A 20,583-nucleotide genomic window follows, 5' to 3' on the forward strand; every position below is an offset into this window, starting at 1 on the left:
CGTCACCTGAAAAATCGCACTTGTGTATACGTTTAACGTTTTTGGCAGATGCAACTGTCAACGTTCTGATGCGAATGATTTCACAATTTTCGCCAGAAGACTCAAACGACAGCATGTTACTCCTTCTTTGCGCAGAAATGGCAATTTGTGGGATGCTCCATTTTAGAAATGCTGTCACAAAAGCCATCTATTGGTGACCATGGAGAGTGCAACAAATACTTGTGTGTTTAGTGCTGTTTTGTTGTGTGTATAGGTAAACTCATCCTGGATAGGGACCATTGAGGTATCAAGGAAGCACTTGAAGGAAGAGAAGCGACGAGGCCTCTGGGTGAAGTTGGAGTAGCTACATGAATACAAATCATAATCTTTACACAAAATAGCTTTGGTTATTCCAATTTACTCTTCATATTAAATGCTTTTGATCAAAGATCAGTGGGCTGGCAGGACAGCCTCGGGGTATACATGCTCACTTTTGAGCTGCCTCGCCTGCGTTCGAATCTCAACCAAGCTATAAACCATCTCCCTGGTGTTTCACATGCAGGGAGTGATATACAGCAAGCTGTGCAGCATTCATCCGATGGCCATTATGCCAGAGGACCCATCTGTCAGCACTAACGATGGTGGCTGTTAAAGATCCCTCGGTGTGTTTCTTGAAGAGGAGGTGAGTTGTCTCTGGCACCCTCAATAATTCTGACCCTGAATATATCCCAAATGACAGCAAGTGATATGATCTTCTTGGAAGTTCCCTGAGAGCAGCTTGCACCGCTTGCTATCTCAGAGTTTGGTTGCTGTCATCTGGGCAGCAGCTCCTCTACCATAAACAAATTCATTAACCAATATCCCTGTGCTATTCCACAATGGGTCCACACTTGTCTGAACCTGTTCCTTACCCCTTATGTTCCTTACCCCGGAGACACCAGCGTTCATGGCTTTATTTTATTTCCGCCCATGTGTTAACCTCGAGAATCTCTTAAACTAAGAAGAATTACATAATTTATGCTCCAGATTTGAACTCAGCAGCAGTTTCGATGCTCAAAAAATGTGTTCATTTGTCCAATTCGGACATTGCTTTGGTGTTTCCGGGTGCACAGTTTTATCAACATAAAATTGGTAATCAATATACTTATTTACCTTAATAAATACCTTATGGTTATCTATAATAGTACTCCTTACCTCGCTGTTCATCCACCCTGGTCTCTTTCTACCTCTGGTTTACATCTCACTGAAATATACTTACCCTGTGCACTACACATTTTCTCCATGAAGGTTTCACATTTCTCTGATGCCAATTATCATCCTATTAGTTTGTCTCAATCGAGAGCATCTCACTCTCTCCTCATAGCCTCCAGGTTCCTGAAATCCAATAGCCTTACTCTACTATCCTGAACTCCAACTCTGAACACAATCCTTGCCCATGCTTTGTTATGGTCACCTCCACTTCCTCCACCACATTGGAATAATGACTTTTTAAAATCGCTGCATCCCCCCCACATCGGCTTAAGTATAAGCTGGTTTCAAAAGAAATCGTGAACTAGATCTAGAATGCAACTACATCATCCATACATCCATTGGGACCATACTCTGTACAGAGAGTCGGTGTTGCCGAAGCAGTCTCCTGGGCTATTGGACACAATCCTGGATGGGTCTCCACTCCGACGCAGGATACTCGAATGACTCAATCATCCCAGCAAGCTGGTACTCATTTTGCCAACCTCGCAAGGATGACAGGCTGAGTCAACCCCAATTGGTATTAATTCAATGGCCGAGCAGGATTTGAACTCAACACCACAGGATCCCAAGAACTACATCATACTCCTCACTATCTACAGTACTGTAGCTTTAATCTCTTAAATCTTCTTTATACCCTGTATATACTCCTGACGTTGGTAGAGGATGTTTTCAACTTTTCCCTTCCTGCAATTATTTTTTGCTGCCTCATTTTACCAATCATGTATTCAGTAGCAGTTCTTTTATCTATAGTGTTGCAAATAAAACACTGTTTCATGTTGATGAGTACATGTTGAGGAGTACAATCACAAGGTAATTATTCATGTCGTATGTATTGCAAATAAAATATCACAAAAATACGTAATATGTACCGAGATCAGGCTGCAGATGATAAAAATGATACTTGCTGTTATCATGCGATTTATTCGTCCTACCACGATCCCTCGTGATATAGTGTAAACTGGGCTGCATTGGGACATCCCCTCGAGCATCCGTGCTTGACCAGAGATTAATTGCCCACATATTGGCACTTAAAACGATGTGGTGTGGTGCCAATGTGTTGTCATCGTCATGTCATTAACACTTTGGTACTTAATATAATTAGCAAAGAGTTGCTGCTCAAGGGCAGGTCCCAATAACACCCCATTTTCCTCTCTTATTTGGGTCACACACACACACACACCACAATTATCCCTCAAAATTATCATTATCGCCTTGTAATCTGGGCAAAGGTGTGAACGATAATCTACAAACCTAACGTCCTTCCTAGGAATACATTTACAAGCCTTGCTTGCATAAACATACCTTCTCATGCCTGATGAACAGAGTTAATACATATACGTGAGATTTGAAGAAGAACAAACATAACAAACTTAATGAATGAAGTCTCATGAAAACTCTGATGAATTATACATTCAAATGCGAGTTGAGAATCGCTCACTATGCACCGTGTGGAGAGTATTATTAGCTCACCTTGAGTTAGTCCAGTTTGCTTTTGCAATCGAGCAGTGTCCGTGGGTAAGTCAGTCAGTCAGTGAGACCGTAAACACTTCAGTCATTATCGCTTGAACCAAACACACGATTTGGATGAAACGTGGCCACAAGCTTCAGGTCTGATGCCTTACGAAGGTGTGTTGACAGCTTCAAAATCTGCGCTCATGAACAGGTTGAAATCAGGCCCAAAACGCAAAAAAATCCTCCCCTAACCTACAGCTCAGGTATTGCATTGGCAGCAGAGCCATACCCTCAGCCAAAAACATGATCTGTAACCTGTAAAAACATGACCTAAAACTTGTAAAAACTTGACCTATAACTTGTAAAAACATGACCTGTAACCTGTAAAAAACATGACCTATAACTTGTAAAAACATGACCTGTAACCTGTAAAAACATGACCTGTAACCTATAAAAAAAACATGACCTATAACTTTAAAAACATGACCTATAACTTGTAAAAACATGACCTGTAAACCTGTAAAAACATGACCTGTAACCTGTAAAAACATGACCTGTAACCTATAAAAAACATGACCTATAACTTGTAAAAACATGACATGTAACCTGTAAAAACATGACCTATAACTTGTAGAAACATGACCTATAACTTGTAAAAACATGACCTGTAAACCTGTAAAAACATGACCTATAATTTGTAAAAACATGACCTGTAACCTGTAAAAACATGACCTGTAACCTATAAAAAAACATGACATGTAACCTGTAAAAACATGACCTATAACTTGTAAAAACATGACCTGTAACCTCTAAAAAAACATGACCTATAACTTGTAAAAACATGACCTGTAAACCTGTAAAAACATGACCTATAACTTGTAAAAACATGACCTGTAACCTGTAAAAACATGACCTGTAACCTATAAAAAACATGACATGTAACCTGTAAAAACATGACCTATAACTTTAAAAACATGACCTATAACTTGTAAAAACATGACCTGTAAACCTGTAAAAACATGACCTATAACTTGTAAAAACATGACCTATAACTTGTAAAAACATGACCTGTAACCTCTAAAAAAACATGACCTATAACTTGTAAAAACATGACCTGTAAACCTTTAAAAACATGACCTATAACTTGTAAAAACATGACCTGTAACCTGTAAAAACATGACCTATAACCTGTAAAAACATGACCTATAACTTGTAAAAACATGACCTGTAACCTGTAAAAACATGACCTGTAACCTCTAACAAACATGACCTATAACTTGTAAAAACATGACCTGTAACCTCTAAAAAACATGACCGACAACTTGTAAAAACATGACATGTAACCTGTAAAAACATGATCTATAACTCATAAAAACATGACCTATAACCGATAAAACATGACCTGTAACCTCTAAAAACATATTGTAACCTGTAAAAACATTACCTGTAACCTGTAAAGACATGACTTGTAACCTATAAAAACATTACAAGTCATGTCTTACAACCTGTAACCTATAAAAATATGACCTATAACCTGTAAAAACATGACCTGTAACCTGTAAAAACATGACCTGTAACCTGTAAAGACATGACCTGTAACCTGTAAAAACATGACCTGTAACCTGTAAAAATATGACCTGTAACCTGTAAAAACATGACCTGTAACCAGTAAGACATGACCTGTAACCTGTAAAAACATGACCTGTAACCTATAAAAACATAACCGGTAACCTGTAAAAACATGACCTGTAACCTGTAAAAATATGACCTGTAACCTGTAAAAACATGACCCGTAACCAGTAAAACATGACCTGTAACCTGTAAAAATATGACCTGTAACCTGTAAAAACATGACCCGTAACCAGTAAAACATGACCTGTAACCTGTAAAAACATGACCTGTAACCTGTAAAAACATAACCTGTAACCTATAAAAACATGACCTGTAACCTGTAAAAACATGACCGGTAACCTATAAAAACATGACCTATAACCAATAAAACATGACCTGTAACCTCTAAAAACATATAGTAACCTGTAAAAACATGACTTGTAACCTATAAGAACATTACAAGTCATATCTTACAACCTGTAACCTGTAAAAACATGACCGGTAACCTATAAAAGCATGACCTGTAACCTCTAAAAATATATTGTAACCTGTAAAAACATTACCTCTAACCTGTAAAGACATGACTTGTAACCTATAAAAACATTACAAGTCATGTCTTACAACCCGTAACCTATAAAAATATGACCTATAACCTGTAAAAACATGACCTGTAACCTGTAAAAACATGACCTGTAACCTGTAAAAAACATGACCTGTAACCTGTAAAAACATGACCTGCAACCTGTAAAGACATGACCTGTAACCTGTAAAAACATGACCTGTAACCTGTAAAAACATAACCAGTAATCTATAAAAACATGACCTGTAAACTGTAAAAATATGACCTGTAACCTGTAAAAACATGACCTATAACTTGTAAAAACATGACCTGTAACCTGTAAAAACATGACCTGTAACCTATAAAAAAAACATGACCTATAACTTTAAAAACATGACCTATAACTTGTAAAAACATGACCTGTAAACCTGTAAAAACATGACCTATAACTTGTAAAAACATGACCTGTAACCTGTAAAAACATGACCTGTAACCTATAAAAAAACATGACATGTAACCTGTAAAAACATGACCTATAACTTTAAAAACATGACCTATAACTTGTAAAAACATGACCTGTAAACCTGTAAAAACATGACCTATAACTTGTAAAAACATGACCTGTAACCTGTAAAAACATGACCTGTAACCTATAAAAAAACATGACATGTAACCTGTAAAAACATGACCTATAACTTGTAAAAACATGACCTGTAACCTCTAAAAAAACATGACCTATAACTTGTAAAAACATGACCTGTAAACCTGTAAAAACATGACCTATAACTTGTAGAAACATGACCTGTAACCTGTAACCTGTAAAAAAACATCACCTATAACTTGTAAAAACATGACCTGTAACCTGTAAAAACATGACCTATAACTTGTAAAAACATGACCTGTAACCTGTAAAAACATGACCTGTAACCTGTAAAAACATAACCGGTAACCTATAAAAACATGACCTGTAACCTGTAAAAATATGACCTGTAACCTGTAAAAACATGACCTGTAACCAGTAAAACATGACCTGTAACCTGTAAAAACATGACCTGTAACCTATAAAAACATGACCTGTAACCTGGAAAAACATGACCTGTAACCTGTAAAAACATGACCTGTAACCTGTAAAAACATGACCTGTAACCTGTAAAAACATGACCTGTAACCTGTAGAAACATGACCTGTAACCTGTAAAAACATGACCTGTAACCTATAAAAACATGACCTGTAACCTGTAAAAACATGACCTGTAACCTATAAAAACATGACCTGTAACCTGTAGAAACATGACCTATAACTTGTAAAAACATGACCTATAACTTGTAAAAACATGACCTATAACCGATAAAGCATGACCTGTAACCTACAAAAAACATGACCTATAACTTGTAAAAACATGACCTATAACTGATAAAACATGACCTGTAACCTCTAAAAACATATTGTAACCTGTAAAAACATTACCTGTAACCTGTAAAGACATGACTTGTAACCTGTAAAGACATGACTTGTAACCTATAAAAACATTACAAGTCATGTCTTACAACCTGTAACCTATAAAAAACATGACCTGTAACCTGTAAAAACATGACCTGTAACCTGTAAAAACATAACCAGTAATCTATAAAAACATGACCTGTAACCTGTAAAAATATGACCTGTAACCTGTAAAAACATGACCTGCAACCTGTAAAAACATGACCTGTTACCTGTAAAAACTGACCTGTAACCTGTTAAAACATGACGGGTAACCTATAAAAACATGACCTGTAACCTGCAAAAACATGACCTGTAACCTATAAAAACATGACCTGTAACCTGTAGAAACATGACCTGTAACCTGTAAAAACATGACCTGTAACCTATAAAAACATGACCTGTAACCTGTAAAAACATGACCTGTAACCTATAAAAACATGACCTGTAACCTGTAAAAACATGACCTGTAACCTGTAAAAACATGACCTGTAACCTGTAAAAACATGACATGTAACCTGTAAAAACATGACCTATAACTTGTAAAAACATGACCGGTAACTTGTAAAAACATGACCTATAACCGATAAAACATGACCTGTAACCTACAAAAAACATGACCTATAACTTGTAAAAACATGACATGTAACCTGTAAAAATATGATCTATAACTTGTAAAAACATGACCTATAACTGATAAAACATGACCTGTAACCTCTAAAAACATATTGTAACCTGTAAAAACATTACCTGTAACCTGTAAAGACATGACTTGTAACCTATAAAAACATTACAAGTCATGTCTTACAACCTGTAACCTATAAAAATATGACCTATAACCTGTAAAAACATGACCTGTAACCTGTAAAAACATGACCTGTAACCTGTAAAAACATGACCTGTAACCTGTAAAAATATGACCTGTAACCTGTAAAAACATGACCTGTAACCAGTAAAACATGACCTGTAACCTGTAAAAACATGACCTGTAACCTGTAAAAACATGACCTGTAACCTGTAAAAACATAACCTGTAACCTGTAAAAACATGACCTGTAACCTGTAAAAACATGACCGGTAACCTATAAAAACATGACCTATAACCAATAAAACATGACCTGTAACCTCTAAAAACATATTGTAACCTGTAAAAACATTACCTGTAACCTGTAAAGACATGACTTGTAACCTGTAAAGACATGACTTGTAACCTATAAAAACATGACCTGTAACCTGTAAAAACATAACCAGTAATCTATAAAAACATGACCTGTAAACTGTAAAAATATGACCTGTAACCTGTAAAAACATGACCTGTAACCAGTAAAACATGACCTGTAACCTGTAAAAACATGACCTGTAACCTATAAAAACATGACCTATAACCAATAAAACATGACCTGTAACCTCTAAAAACATATTGTAACCTGTAAAGACATGACTTGTAACCTATAAAAACATTACAAGTCATGTCTTACAATTTGTAACCTATAAAAATATGACCTATAACCTCTAAAAACATGGCCTGTAACCTGTAAAAACATGACCTGTAACCTCTAAAAACATGACCTGTAACCTGTAAAAGCATGACCTGTAACCTGTAAAAACATGACCGGTAACCTATAAAAGCATGACCTGTAACCTCTAAAAATATATTGTAACCTGTAAAAACATTACCTGTAACCTGTAAAGACATGACTTGTAACCTATAAAAACATTACAAGTCATGTCTTACAACCTGTAACCTATAAAAATATGACCTATAACCTGTAAAAACATGACCTGTAACCTGTAAAAACATGACCTGTAACCTGTAAAAACATGACCTGCAACCTGTAAAAACATGACCTGTTACCTGTAAAAACTGACCTGTAACCTGTTAAAACATGACGGGTAACCTATAAAAACATGACCTGTAACCTGTAAAAACATAACCTGCAACCTGTAAAAACATGACCTGTTACCTGTAAAAACTGACCTGTAACCTGTTAAAACATGACCGATAACCTATAAAAACATGACCTGTAACCTGTAAAAACATAACCTGTAACCTGTAGAAACATGACCTGTAACCTGTAGAAACATGACCGATAACCAGTAAACCATGACCTGTAAGCATGTATCGCTGTAATTGGCATCGAGATGGCTTCCATTAAATCAATCACGTTACCAGATTCTGCACATGAACAAAATTTCGATATTTTATGATGTCATTGACTGTTGCTTGATCATCATTGATCCAGGTGAGCTTCAGGACCCGTGGTCTTATTTTTATGGTGAATAATAGTACGGGATGTGTTTGCTAATGTTGAGTTGTCTTATCACGTATAGTTATTACCAAGCATTCCTCCACTCTGTATCTCCTGCTGTCTTAATATTCTCTAAAAGTATGATGCAGCATTGCATTGGTTTTTCTTCAGTTAGACTATCCAGCTTGCTGTTAACCTCTGACTTCAACAATCCCTCTGCGTTTCCTCTTTATCATGGCCTCAATCTCAGTGGCAGTTTATTTAATGGACAAGTGGATTGAGGGCCAGTTAGCTGATGTGTTCAGCAATGAATAAAGTCATTGAAGATTTCATCTTTGATGCTGGGAATGGTAACTGAAATGGGTTGACATTTTGAGTTATTCACTAGATAGGTGAACCTGTTGGATCATCATCTAGTTAGTCAGGCTTGCTGGGTTTCCAACTTGATGTCGAAGTCCATTCAATTTCCCAACAAGTTTCCAGACTTTTAAAATAGGCCTACTGCTTGGTTAATTAATGGATGACTAAGCCTCGTGGCTTAATTGAGTGAACGAGACACTTGATAGACAGGTGTTCTGCCTTAACTTTGTGATCAGTTTTGCCAGCCTGTTGACTGTTATTTGAGCCTGTAAAAGTAACTACGAGAGTCGTTCGCAAAGCCTGATGGTTGAGTCACTCAGATGCTGTGCAGGAGATATGCCAATAAATTTAATGTCACTAAAGACATGCTTTGACAAGTTAACACAAAAAGAATAAATATGGCCAGATGTGAACCTGGGTCTTCAGATGTCTTCAAACCTCAGCTATAATTGCCTTCAAACCTCAACTATAATTGCTGCACCATTGTACTCTCAATCGCAGAAGCAGTAAAGTTTTGACGTGAATCTCCCTCAAGTGTATCGTATGTGCTTGGGAGGCGAGATGGAAAGCAGGAAATTTGCACTTACTACACCACAGAGACCCAAATAGTTTTACAATGTCATCTATGTTAAGTGATGGGTGTAGGTATGATGGTACCTTGGGGAATTAGCAGTGGGAAATTAAGGAAAGCAAGAAAAAAAAAATGGGGAGTGTAACTGATTCAAGATAATTTTGGATTTTTAAAATTTTATTCTTCATTTGTCTTGCTTTCCTTCAATTTTTTACATATTCATGTGAATATTTTTCTATTTTCTTTATCTGCATATATGAGATGTGTATGGTTTGTCTTTGAGTTATCGTCTGTTTCCCACGCAGACGAGTTGGTGGGGATTGGAACACAGGTGGCCATGGGTCCAAGGGTAACGGCAACTGCACTGCTGCTGTGGTTACGATTGGCAGGCCAGGCCCAGGCTGAGGTGGAGGCCCTTGCTGAAGTCCAGGCTTGTCCATCACGCTGCATCTGTCAACGTCTCTTCCCATCACTGGGAACTCTTTGCAACCGCCGTGGGTTGTTATTTGTGCCACTGGGAATAGAACAAGGAACTGTTGAGCTTCACCTCGCTGACAACTTCATAGAAAGCATTGGACCTGATGACTTCTTTAACATGTCAAGCTTGGTAGATCTGACACTGTCACGGAATGCCATCGGGCATCTTGCACCTGGAGCCCTCAGAGATCTCGTAGGCCTCAACTCCCTCCATCTCGATAGCAATAGACTCACGGTAATTGGACCTGAGGACCTTCGTGGGCTTTACAGCCTCGTTCGCTTAAGGGTGAACAACAACCAACTTTCTCAAATATCTGCTGAAGCATTCACAGACCTTCTCTCCACTTTGGAAGATCTTGACCTGTCATACAACAACTTGTTAGGTCTTCCATGGGATTGTATTGCACAGATGGAGAACCTTCACTCACTCAGCCTTGAGCACAACCTTCTGGAAGAAGTGTCACCACGAGCATTTGAGCACCTCTTCTTACTCTCTCGCCTTGACCTTGCATCAAATCGCTTGCAGCGGTTTGCTGCTGGTCCACGGATCTCTAGTCTGCGTCCATCGTCTCTTACCCTTACTCTTGGTGGAAATCCACTCCATTGCAGCTGCGAGCTTCGATGGCTGAGACGTCGCCTGAAGGCTGGCGATGTTGAAACCTGTGCTTCACCACCTTATCTCCGAGGACGTTACCTCGTGCTGACAGCCGAATATGAGATGGAGTGTACAGCCCCGTCTGTAATACAGCAAACGGCAAGGCATGCAGCACAAGAGGGAGGCCACATTATGCTTTCTTGTCGGGTATCTGGGGATCCACCCCCTGTTGTCCGATGGCTCGGCCCCGGTGGCCTGCGACCTGGCTTGGATGGAAACTCGACAAGAAGAGTTGTTAGACCAGATGGTTCATTGGAAATCCGTGTGGTGGCACCTGCTGATGATGGGACATTTGCGTGTGAGGCGAGAAATGTGGCGGGGAGTTCCACAGCCTACACTCACCTCTCTGTGCTCAGGTTGCCTCAGGTTAGGAAACATGATAGCAAACACAGAATGGATGTTTATCTATTGTATCACTTACTCTGTTAACATTATGTTTCATACAATATGTAGATAAAGATTTTGAAATAATTATTGATTATCAGGAAGTCGTGAGACTTCCGACGTAGGGTTCCATAGGTTTATTTACTTTAATACAACAGAAATCCTCAAAAAAATTGACCAACATACAAACTTATACAGTAAACCTATAAAGTACCTTGAAATTGTCTGTGGATGATTTCACATTCAACATCATTCATGAAACTCTTGGATAGTATCATTGCATGAACTACAAAACTTACAAACTCAAAATAGCCGTTTTGTCATTATTCTTCTTCCTCTTGTTTTTTTTCTTCTTATTCTTCTTCTGCTTTCTATTCTTCTTCTTCTACTTCTTCTTTTCAGACAGCCGAACTCAAAATTGGTTTAAACTCAGAACTTGGTTTAAACTCAAATCCACTGCATTTTTTAATGGGAAGATCCATGACTACTGAAAATTTTCAAAACTTGAAAGGATTCCATGAAAAGTAATAAAACTGTTTCACCACTCATATCGGAATTTGTGAAGGGACACTATGATACAGACTGGCAGAGGGCGAAAACGACTTTCCACTGACCGGGATGACCGCCAACTCATTCGAATGTCATTCATTTTAATATATATATATATATATATATATATATATATATATATATATATATATATATATATGTTAATATGGAATAGGCAAAGCCGAGAAGTGAACGTAGAATTCTTCTTACATTCGCTTCTTAAATATATCAAATTAAAGTCTTTTTGCTATGAAAAAATAAATATTACCTTAACATTACCTTCACAACAACAACTACACCGCCTAGAACAGGATCTCATCTGAAAAAAAAGTCCTCAACATTACCTTCACAACGACAACTACACCGCCTAGAACAGGATCTCATCTAAAAAAATTAATATTACCTCAACATTACCTTCACAACAACAACTACACCGCCTAGAACAGGATCTCATCTAAAAAAATTAATATTACCTCAACCTTACACCTCAACATTACCTTCACAACAACAACTACACCGCCGAGAACAGGATCTCATCTAAAATAATAATGTTACCTCAACATTACCTTCACAACAACAACTACACCGTCTAGAACAGGATCTCATCTAAAAAAAATTAATATTACCTCAACATTACCTTCACTACAACAACTACACCGCCTCGAACAGGATCTCATCTAAAAAAAATTAATATTACCTCAACCTTACCTTCACAACAACAACTACACTGTCTAGAACAGGATGTCATCTAAAAAAATAATGTTACCTCAACATTACCTTCACAACAACAACTACACCGTCTAGAACAGGATCTCATCTAAAAAAAATTAATATTACCTCAACCTTACACCTCAACATTACCTTCACAACGACAACTCCACCGCCAAGAACAGGATCACATCTGAAAAAAAAATTCCTCAACATTACCTTCACAACGACAACTACACCGCCGAGAACAGGATCTCATCTAAAAAAATAAATACTAGAAGCGAACGAAGAATTCTTCTTACATTCGCTTCTGACTTTACCTGTAACTTGTTCTTTTCAGACATAGGCTATGGGCACCAGCATCGCTCGGCTAGTTCTGTGAGTGGTTTGGGCGGTGCCAAGGGCAGGCAGTGCGCCCCACTGGAGGTTCCGCCACCATGAGGACGGTCGGATCACAACCAGTGCCGGATTAAGCCTCGGCTGGCCCTAAGGCACATTTTGAAATTTCAGAGAATGGCCTGAAAAATTTAAATTAGATCTTGGGCTCATGGAAATGGACCTCAGACAAAAGATGAACTGATTCAAGAACAAAATATTTAATACAAAAAAAGACAAATATTTAATGTGAAAATAATTTTTGGCCCGAATTTTTGGCTGGCCCTAAGGCACATGGCTTGTCTGCCTGATGGTTAATCCAGCACTGATCACAATTCTTCCCCATTGCCGCTGCTTCTGCTTTGGCTCATTTAAATGTCCAGGCAGCAGTGAAAACGTCAATTTGGGAAATTTCTTCCTGGCCTTGCTGTGCTGCAGCACCAACCTGCATTCACAAAACTGAAATGCATTCCTTTGTAAAAAAAAAAAACTGAAAAGCAAAAAACTTTGCACAAAACTGCATTCCTTTGTGAAGAAATTGGAAGGGATAGGTGGGTGGGACTATGACTGCCAATCAGACTGATGGGGGCGGGGCCACGATAAAAATTTACCCAATCAGACCTATGTGGGTGTGGTTAATTGTGGAATATTATCTGGAAGTCGGTGACAGCAATAACCCACAGAAATTTCTAAAAGTACGTACTATTTCGAATGTTGGATCGTCGATAACGTATGTACAGTACCACAGGAAAACGTATGTACAGTACAGTACCATTACATAATATATCGTGTGTACAGTACAGTACCATTACATAATATATCGTGTGTACAGTACAGTACCATTACATAATATATCGTGTGTACAGTACAGTACCATTACATAATATATCGTGTGTACAGTACAGTACCACAGGAAAACGTATGTACAGTACCATTACATAATATATCGTGTGTACAGTACTATTACATAATATATCACGTGTACAGTACAGTACCATTCGTGTGTACAGTACTATTACATAATATATCGTGTATACAGTACAGTACCACAGGAAAACGTATGTACAGTACAGTACCACAGGAAAACGTATGTACAGTACCATTACATAATATATTGTGTGTACAGTACAGTAACATTACATAATATATCGTGTGTACAGTACAGTACCATTACATAATATATCGTGTGTACAGTACAGTACCACAGGAAAACGTATGTACAGTACCATTACATAATATATCGTGTGTACAGTACTATTACATAATATATCGCGTGTACAGTACAGTACCATTACATAATATATCGTGTGTACAGTACTATTACATAATATATCGTGTGTACAGTACTATTACATAATATATCGTGTGTACAGTACTATTACATAATATATCGTGTATACAGTACAGTACCACAGGAAAACGTATGTACAGTACCACATGAAAACGTATGTACAGTACCATTACATAATATATCGAATGTACAGTACAGTACCATTACATAGTATATCGTATGTACAGTACAGTACCATTACATAGTATATCGTATGTACAGTACAGTATCATTACATCGTATATCGTATGTACAGTACAGTACCATTACATCGTATATCGTATGTACAGTACAGTACCATTACATCGTATATCGTATGTACAGTACAGTTCCATTACATAGTATATCGTATGTACAGTACAGTACCATTACATCGTATATCGTATGTACAGTACAGTTCCATTACATAGTATATCGTATGTACAGTACCATTACATAGTATATCGTATGTACAGTTCCATTACATCGTATATCGTATGTACAGTACCATTACATAGTATATCGTATGTACAGTACAGTACCATTACATAGTATATCGTATGTACAGTACAGTACCATTAAAATGTGAGCACGTCTCTGAAGTTTGTACTAGAACATTTGTAAATCAGTAGTAGAACATCGATATTTGTTTTGAAAAAAGTAAATAAACAAGTAATAAAAACATTTAAAAAGATGCAAAAGGATGTCGGGATGTTCTTCCAAAAGTATGTGAATAATGTGGGGATTGTCATGAGAAATGGTCATGTGAAACCATCCCTCCATCTTTCTTTGAATTATGGTTGTCCCTCGAACATAGTAACACGATGTGTGTTATTTTGTCTTTTCTCCTTAACTTTGTCTTTTCGAGAGATAACCATTATTTAAAGAAAGAGGAGGGATGGTTTCACATGAAAATTTCTCATGACCACCCCTAACTTGTTTACATACTTTTTGGAGCAACATTCCAACATCATTTTCCATTATTAAAATGTTTTATGATAAATAAATGCTTCCACAAGTATTTTTATCCATGGAAAATAGGACACCAAAAGATTAGGTATATTGATGTGGAAGTTGTGTGTTATTTATTGAATATCATTTGATAATAATGTTTCTACTTTAGTCTAAAATGTGTTTTCCAATTTACGACATATCTTAATTATTCTGAAAAACTCCCCAGTTATCAAATTACTTTTCTGACTGATTGAAGATGATTGATCTCCAGGAGACGAACATGATGTCACCATGCCGTTATGGCATGAGGGGATCCATATATTTTGTATTACATGTGGGAATATAAGTGAGAAAGAAATTAGTTTCACACCCCATCCCTCTCTCCCACCCCATCCCTCTCTCCCACTCACTCTCTCCCACTCACTCTCTCCCACCCACTCTCTCCCACCCACTGTCTCCCACCCCATCCCTCTCTCCCACTCACTCTCTCCCACCCACTCACTCTCTCCCACCCCATCCCTCTCTCCCACTCACTCTCTCCCACCCCATCCCTCTCTCCCACTCACTCTCTCCCACCCCATCCCTCTCTCCCACTCACTCTCTCCCACCCCATCCCTCTCTCCCACTCACTCTCTCCCACCCACTCACTCTCTCCCACCCACTCACTCTTTCCCACCCACTCACTCTCTCCCACCCGCTCACTCTCTCTCCCACCCACTCACTCTCTCCCACCCACTCACTCTCTCCCACCCACTCACTCTCTCCCACCCACTCACTCTCTCCCACCCACTCACTCTCTCCCACCCACTCACTCTCTCCCACCCACCTCTCTCTCCCACTCACTCTCTCCCACCCCATCCCTCTCCCCCTCATCGCTCTCTCCCCCCATCCCTCTCTCCCACCCACTCACTCTCTCCCACTCCTTCCCTCTCTCCCTCCAACTCACTTTCTCCCACCCACTCACACTTACCCACCCCATCCCTCTCTCCCATACCTCCCTCTCTCCCACCCACTCCGTATCTCCCACCTAGTCCCTCTCTATCACCCACTACTTCTCTCCCATGCACTCCCTCTCTCGCACCCCATCTCTTTCTCCTACCCCTTCCCTCTCTCCCACCCACTCCCTCTCCCCCACCCCTCCCTCCCTCCCACCCATGCCCTCTCTCCCACCCACGCCCTCTCTCCCACCCACTCCCTCTCCCAGCCACTCCCCTCTCCCAGCCACTCCCTCTCCCAGCCACTCCCCTCTCCCAGCCACTCCCCTCTCCCAGCCACTCCCCCTCACCCACCCACTCCCCTCTCCCACTCACTCCCTCCCATCCAATCCCCCTCTCCCATCTACTACCCCTCTCCCACCCAGTCCCCCTCTACCACTCCTCCCTCTCCCACCCGTCCCTCTCTCCCACCCACTCCCTCTCTCTCCCACCCACTCCCTCTCTCCCACCCACTCCCTCTCTCCCAACCACTCCCTCTCTCCCACCCACTCTCTCTCCCACCCCATCCCTCTCTCCCACTCACTCTCTCCCACCCACTGTCTCCCACCCCATCCCTCTCTCCCACCCCATCCCTCTCTCCCACTCACTCTCTCCCACCCACTCACTCTCTCCCACCCCATCCCTCTCTCCCACTCACTCTCTACCACTCACTCTCTCCCACCCCATCCCTCTCCCCCCATCGCTCTCTCCCCCCCATCCCTCTCTCCCACCCACTCACTCTCTCCCACTCCATCCCTCTCTCCCTCCAACTCACTTTCTCCCACCCACTCACACTTACCCACCCCATCCCTCTCTCCCACCCACTCCCTCTCTCCCACCCACTCCCTCTCTCCCATCCACTCCCCTCTCCCATCCACTCGCCCTCTCCCATCCACTCCCCTCTCCCATCCACTCCCTCTCCCATCCACTCGCCCTCTCCCATCCACTCGCCCTCTCCCATCCACTCGCCCTCTCCCGTCCACTCGCCCCCTCCCATCCACTCGCCCCCTCCCATCCACTCGCCCTCTCCCATCCACTCCCCTCTCCCATCCACTCCCCTCTCCCATCCACTCCTCCTCTCCCATCCACTCGCCCTCTCCCATCCACTCCCCTCTCCCATCCACTCCCCTCTCCCATCCACTCCCCTCTCCCATCCACTCCCTCTCCCATCCACTCCTCCTCTCCCATCCACTCCTCCTCTCCCATCCACTCGCCCTCTCCCATCCACTCGCCCTCTCCCATCCACTCGCCCTCTCCCATCCACTCGCCCTCTCCCATCCACTCGCCCTCTCCCATCCACTCGCCCGCTCCCATCCACTCGCCCTCTCCCATCCACTCGCCCTCTCCCATCCACTCCCCTCTCCCATCCACTCCCCTCCCATCCACTCCCTCTCTCCCATTCACTCCCTCTCTCCCATCCTCTCCCTCTCTCCCATCCACTCCCTCTCTCCCATCCACTCCCTCTCCCATCCACTCCCTCTCCCATCCACTCCCTCTCCCACTCCCTCTCCCACCCAGTCCCCTCCACCACCCCCTTCCTCTCTCCTACCCACTCCCTATCTCCCACCCACTCCCTTTATCCCATCCACTCCCTCTCTCCCACCCAGTCCCTATCACCCACTCCCTCTCTCCCACCCCATCCCTCTCTCTCACCCCTTTCCTTCTTTGTTGTGAATGCAATGTCAATATAGAGAAAGTCATCGGCATTTACATAGAGTTGCGTTATCTATATTTGCCACCATGATGGAAAACTCGAGTCAGAATTTAATTCCTAGTGAAAGAACCTGAAGGATTGAACCCTGACTATTAAAGCATCGCAACAAGAGGGGTAGGAAGGTCGTAGCGATCAGGAAGGAGGGTTCGCTTCATCGTATAAAGAATCGGTGAGGGCGGTGACTTATTTTCAGCCAATTCTCTAAATATGCATGTTGTTACTGACTTACTAATTAACCATGATTACAAGTAAAATCACCATAATGTAGATATCGAAAACAAACTGTATTTATGAGTGATATTCAAAACGTTATCGGAATATGGTGAGATAATAATATTCCAAGACATGCCGATGCATTTTTATTTTTCAATATCATGTGCCCTTGACTGCAATGACTACATGTCTACACTTGCTCTGTCTGTCCTTCAAACTGTCCATAACCAGTAAATATAAGTTGAGAGATTGCCAGGTTTTTGTTGCTTCTATCATTTCCTCATAATCAGCAAATCAGTGGGCGTGCACTAGGTGGGTCTTCAAAAGTCAAAAAAAGATTATTATATATAGGCTGAAAGCCAGGTCCAGTTGTAGGAGGGGTCAGGGTGTGTGATCCAGGTGCTCGAAGCCAAATTCATGAACGGCGGTTTGCTCATCATGGGATTTGTGCACAAGCACATTGTCATGGAGGAGAAGCACACCTGTGGTCAATCCCCTGACTTTATTGTTATTGATGGCCTACCACAATTTTTTCATGAGGCTGGTGTAATATGCACAGGTAGTTTTTCTTTGGTGAGCCATATAGTCAATTGGCAGGATTCCCCTGGAGTCACAGACATAATCTAGCCATCTGAGGGATGGGTTGCAAAATTATTTGGGTGTTGGTGATCCCTTGCGGGTTTCCACTGTATTGATTCCAATTTCAGTTCATGATCCCAGTGGCGATGTTACATATCATCACCAGTTAGTTTCCAGATTGGCGATCACCAGTTTACCAGACAAGTTATGTATGCATCTTGCTGACATATTGGATGCACCCAAGTATTTGTGGATGATGGTAAAAGCGCTGCTTTGAGAAATTCCAAGTTATATGGTTATTTTGGTGACCTTAACGCAGTGACCTCCACGAATGAATGATACTCCGTGATTTATGCCTCGACCATGAGGGCAAGTGTTTGTGGGTCAGTCGTATCTCCCAGCTGTCCTGACCTTGGGTCATCTTAAAGGGGCTCATGTCCGTGCTGAGAGTCAGATACCCATTTGATTACAATATGAGAACGTATTTTTCCAGACATGGCAACCAGACATTCAGGGATTTATTTAGAGGTGACACCTTCCTCAAACAAAAATTCGATGACACTTTGATGGTCAATTACAAAGTAAGATAATTGTATAATATGGAAAACTTCTGGATTATAATCATAAACATCAAACAATGTCAGGTGAATGGAACTGGTAGCATATTACATAAAAAATGAGCAAACATCCATGGCTCTTGGGTGCCCTATTCATATCCATCCATTGGGACCATACTCTGTGCCGAGCGTTGGTGCTGCCTAAGCAGTCTCCTTGGCTATGGGCACAATCCTGGACGGGTCGCCACTCCAATACAGTATACCAGCATGCTGGCACTCATTTTGCCGACCTCAGAAGGATGACGGGCCGAGTTAACCCCTACCTGGTATTAATTCAACAGCTTAGCGGGATTTGAACTCAGGACCCGAGGATCCCAAGCCTGCCGCCCTAACCATTAAGCCAACACCAAGCATCCTATTCATATAACCTTTCGAATGTCCTCGACATTCACCCATTTATATGCACGTTTACCATAAGAAATGGGGCAGTTATCTGCAGGCTTATTTATTCGTGATTATTTATTGATTTATAATAAGGTGCGCCTGTCACTAATACTGTATCAGATTTTGGTAAACAGCAGGCAAACAAATTCCATCATTTCTGATTCAGAGCATATTCAAGTTCAATGGTAGATCATGGTCCGTTGACTCTGGCACTTCGGCAGAATTCCAAGATTTCTCAGAGAGGTTTGATTAGGTGTAAGTTGGAGTTCTGGCTGGCCCCTGCCAGGTGTGCTGTCATCCTGGTCGATGTGTCAGGCCCAGCTTTAGGTCGTATTACTTCATGATCAGTTATGCAGTGTGATTCAAAATATCAACCTTTATAAAACCCACGCTGCTTTGCATTGGGGAAAAAACAATATGCAGAGGCGAGTTTGTGGAGTTATTTCAAGTTTGGGTGTGCTTTAATTGCGTTTGCTAATTATAGTGTATTAAGTTTTAAAATAACATTTTTCAAAAATGGGTTATTCAAAAACCATCCTTGTTCTTTTCTGCTCATACAACATCAACAACACATCATGTTGGCCTTTCCATCCAAATGTTGAGGCTCATGCAAGAGCAGAACAGAAGGATCAATAGAAACTGGGGGTGAATGGGAAAAAGCTGTCCAATAACACATTAATGTAGCATAGAATAAGGAGAGTTGTTGAAAGTGAAGGGGGGACAGAATGTCAGTGGGTGTGGAGAAGCTCAGAGGTAGAAACGGGAGAGACCATGGTGCGGCAGTGGATCGCAGACTTGAAGATCTGGAGGGAAATGGCATAAGATGGCAAACTCAGAAAGAGTTCTCCAGGTGAAAGAAAAAGAAGGTGAAAGAATAGAGGTTAGCATTGAGTTCAGACTTGCAGATGGTACAAGGTAATGGTTTCTTGTGGAGTTAATGCAAACTTCGAGTGGGAGGAGGGGGAGGTCGAAGTTGGGTGGAGAGACAAGAGGTGGGATGAGAGACCAGAAGAAAGAGAGGAAAAGGCCACAAGGCAATCAACCTGCCTGTGGCAAACAGAAAGAGACCCTGAGACTTGACCTTCTGTTGTATGAAATTTCATTGAAATAATGGTACTTATATTCCATATCTGTAAAAGTATGTGGCTGCAAATCAAGCAGAAACACCACCATATAATGGG

At 40.9% G+C, this 20,583-nt stretch overlaps 1 protein-coding gene across 5 annotated transcripts in view; it reads left to right on the forward strand.

The window, feature by feature from the left end:
* Window positions 1-20,583, forward strand: part of LOC147020545 (leucine-rich repeat and fibronectin type-III domain-containing protein 4-like) — a 365,929-nt gene that overhangs the window by 148,694 nt on the left and 196,652 nt on the right. For all 5 annotated transcript variants that reach the window (XR_015061869.1, XM_085895970.1, XM_085895972.1 and 2 more), the window contains one exon: window positions 9,816-11,008. Coding sequence is in view for 4 of the 5 variants with exons in the window: in XM_085895970.1 (XP_085752096.1) it covers window positions 9,848-11,008 (1,161 nt within the window). In the remaining variant the exon portion in view is untranslated. The remainder of the gene's footprint in view (window positions 1-9,815; window positions 11,009-20,583) is intronic.

Source organism: Eptatretus burgeri, chromosome 9, assembly GCF_056783735.1.
Source record: "Eptatretus burgeri isolate ZD-2024b chromosome 9, Ebu_testis_v1, whole genome shotgun sequence".
NCBI lineage: Eukaryota > Metazoa > Chordata > Myxini > Myxiniformes > Myxinidae > Eptatretus > Eptatretus burgeri.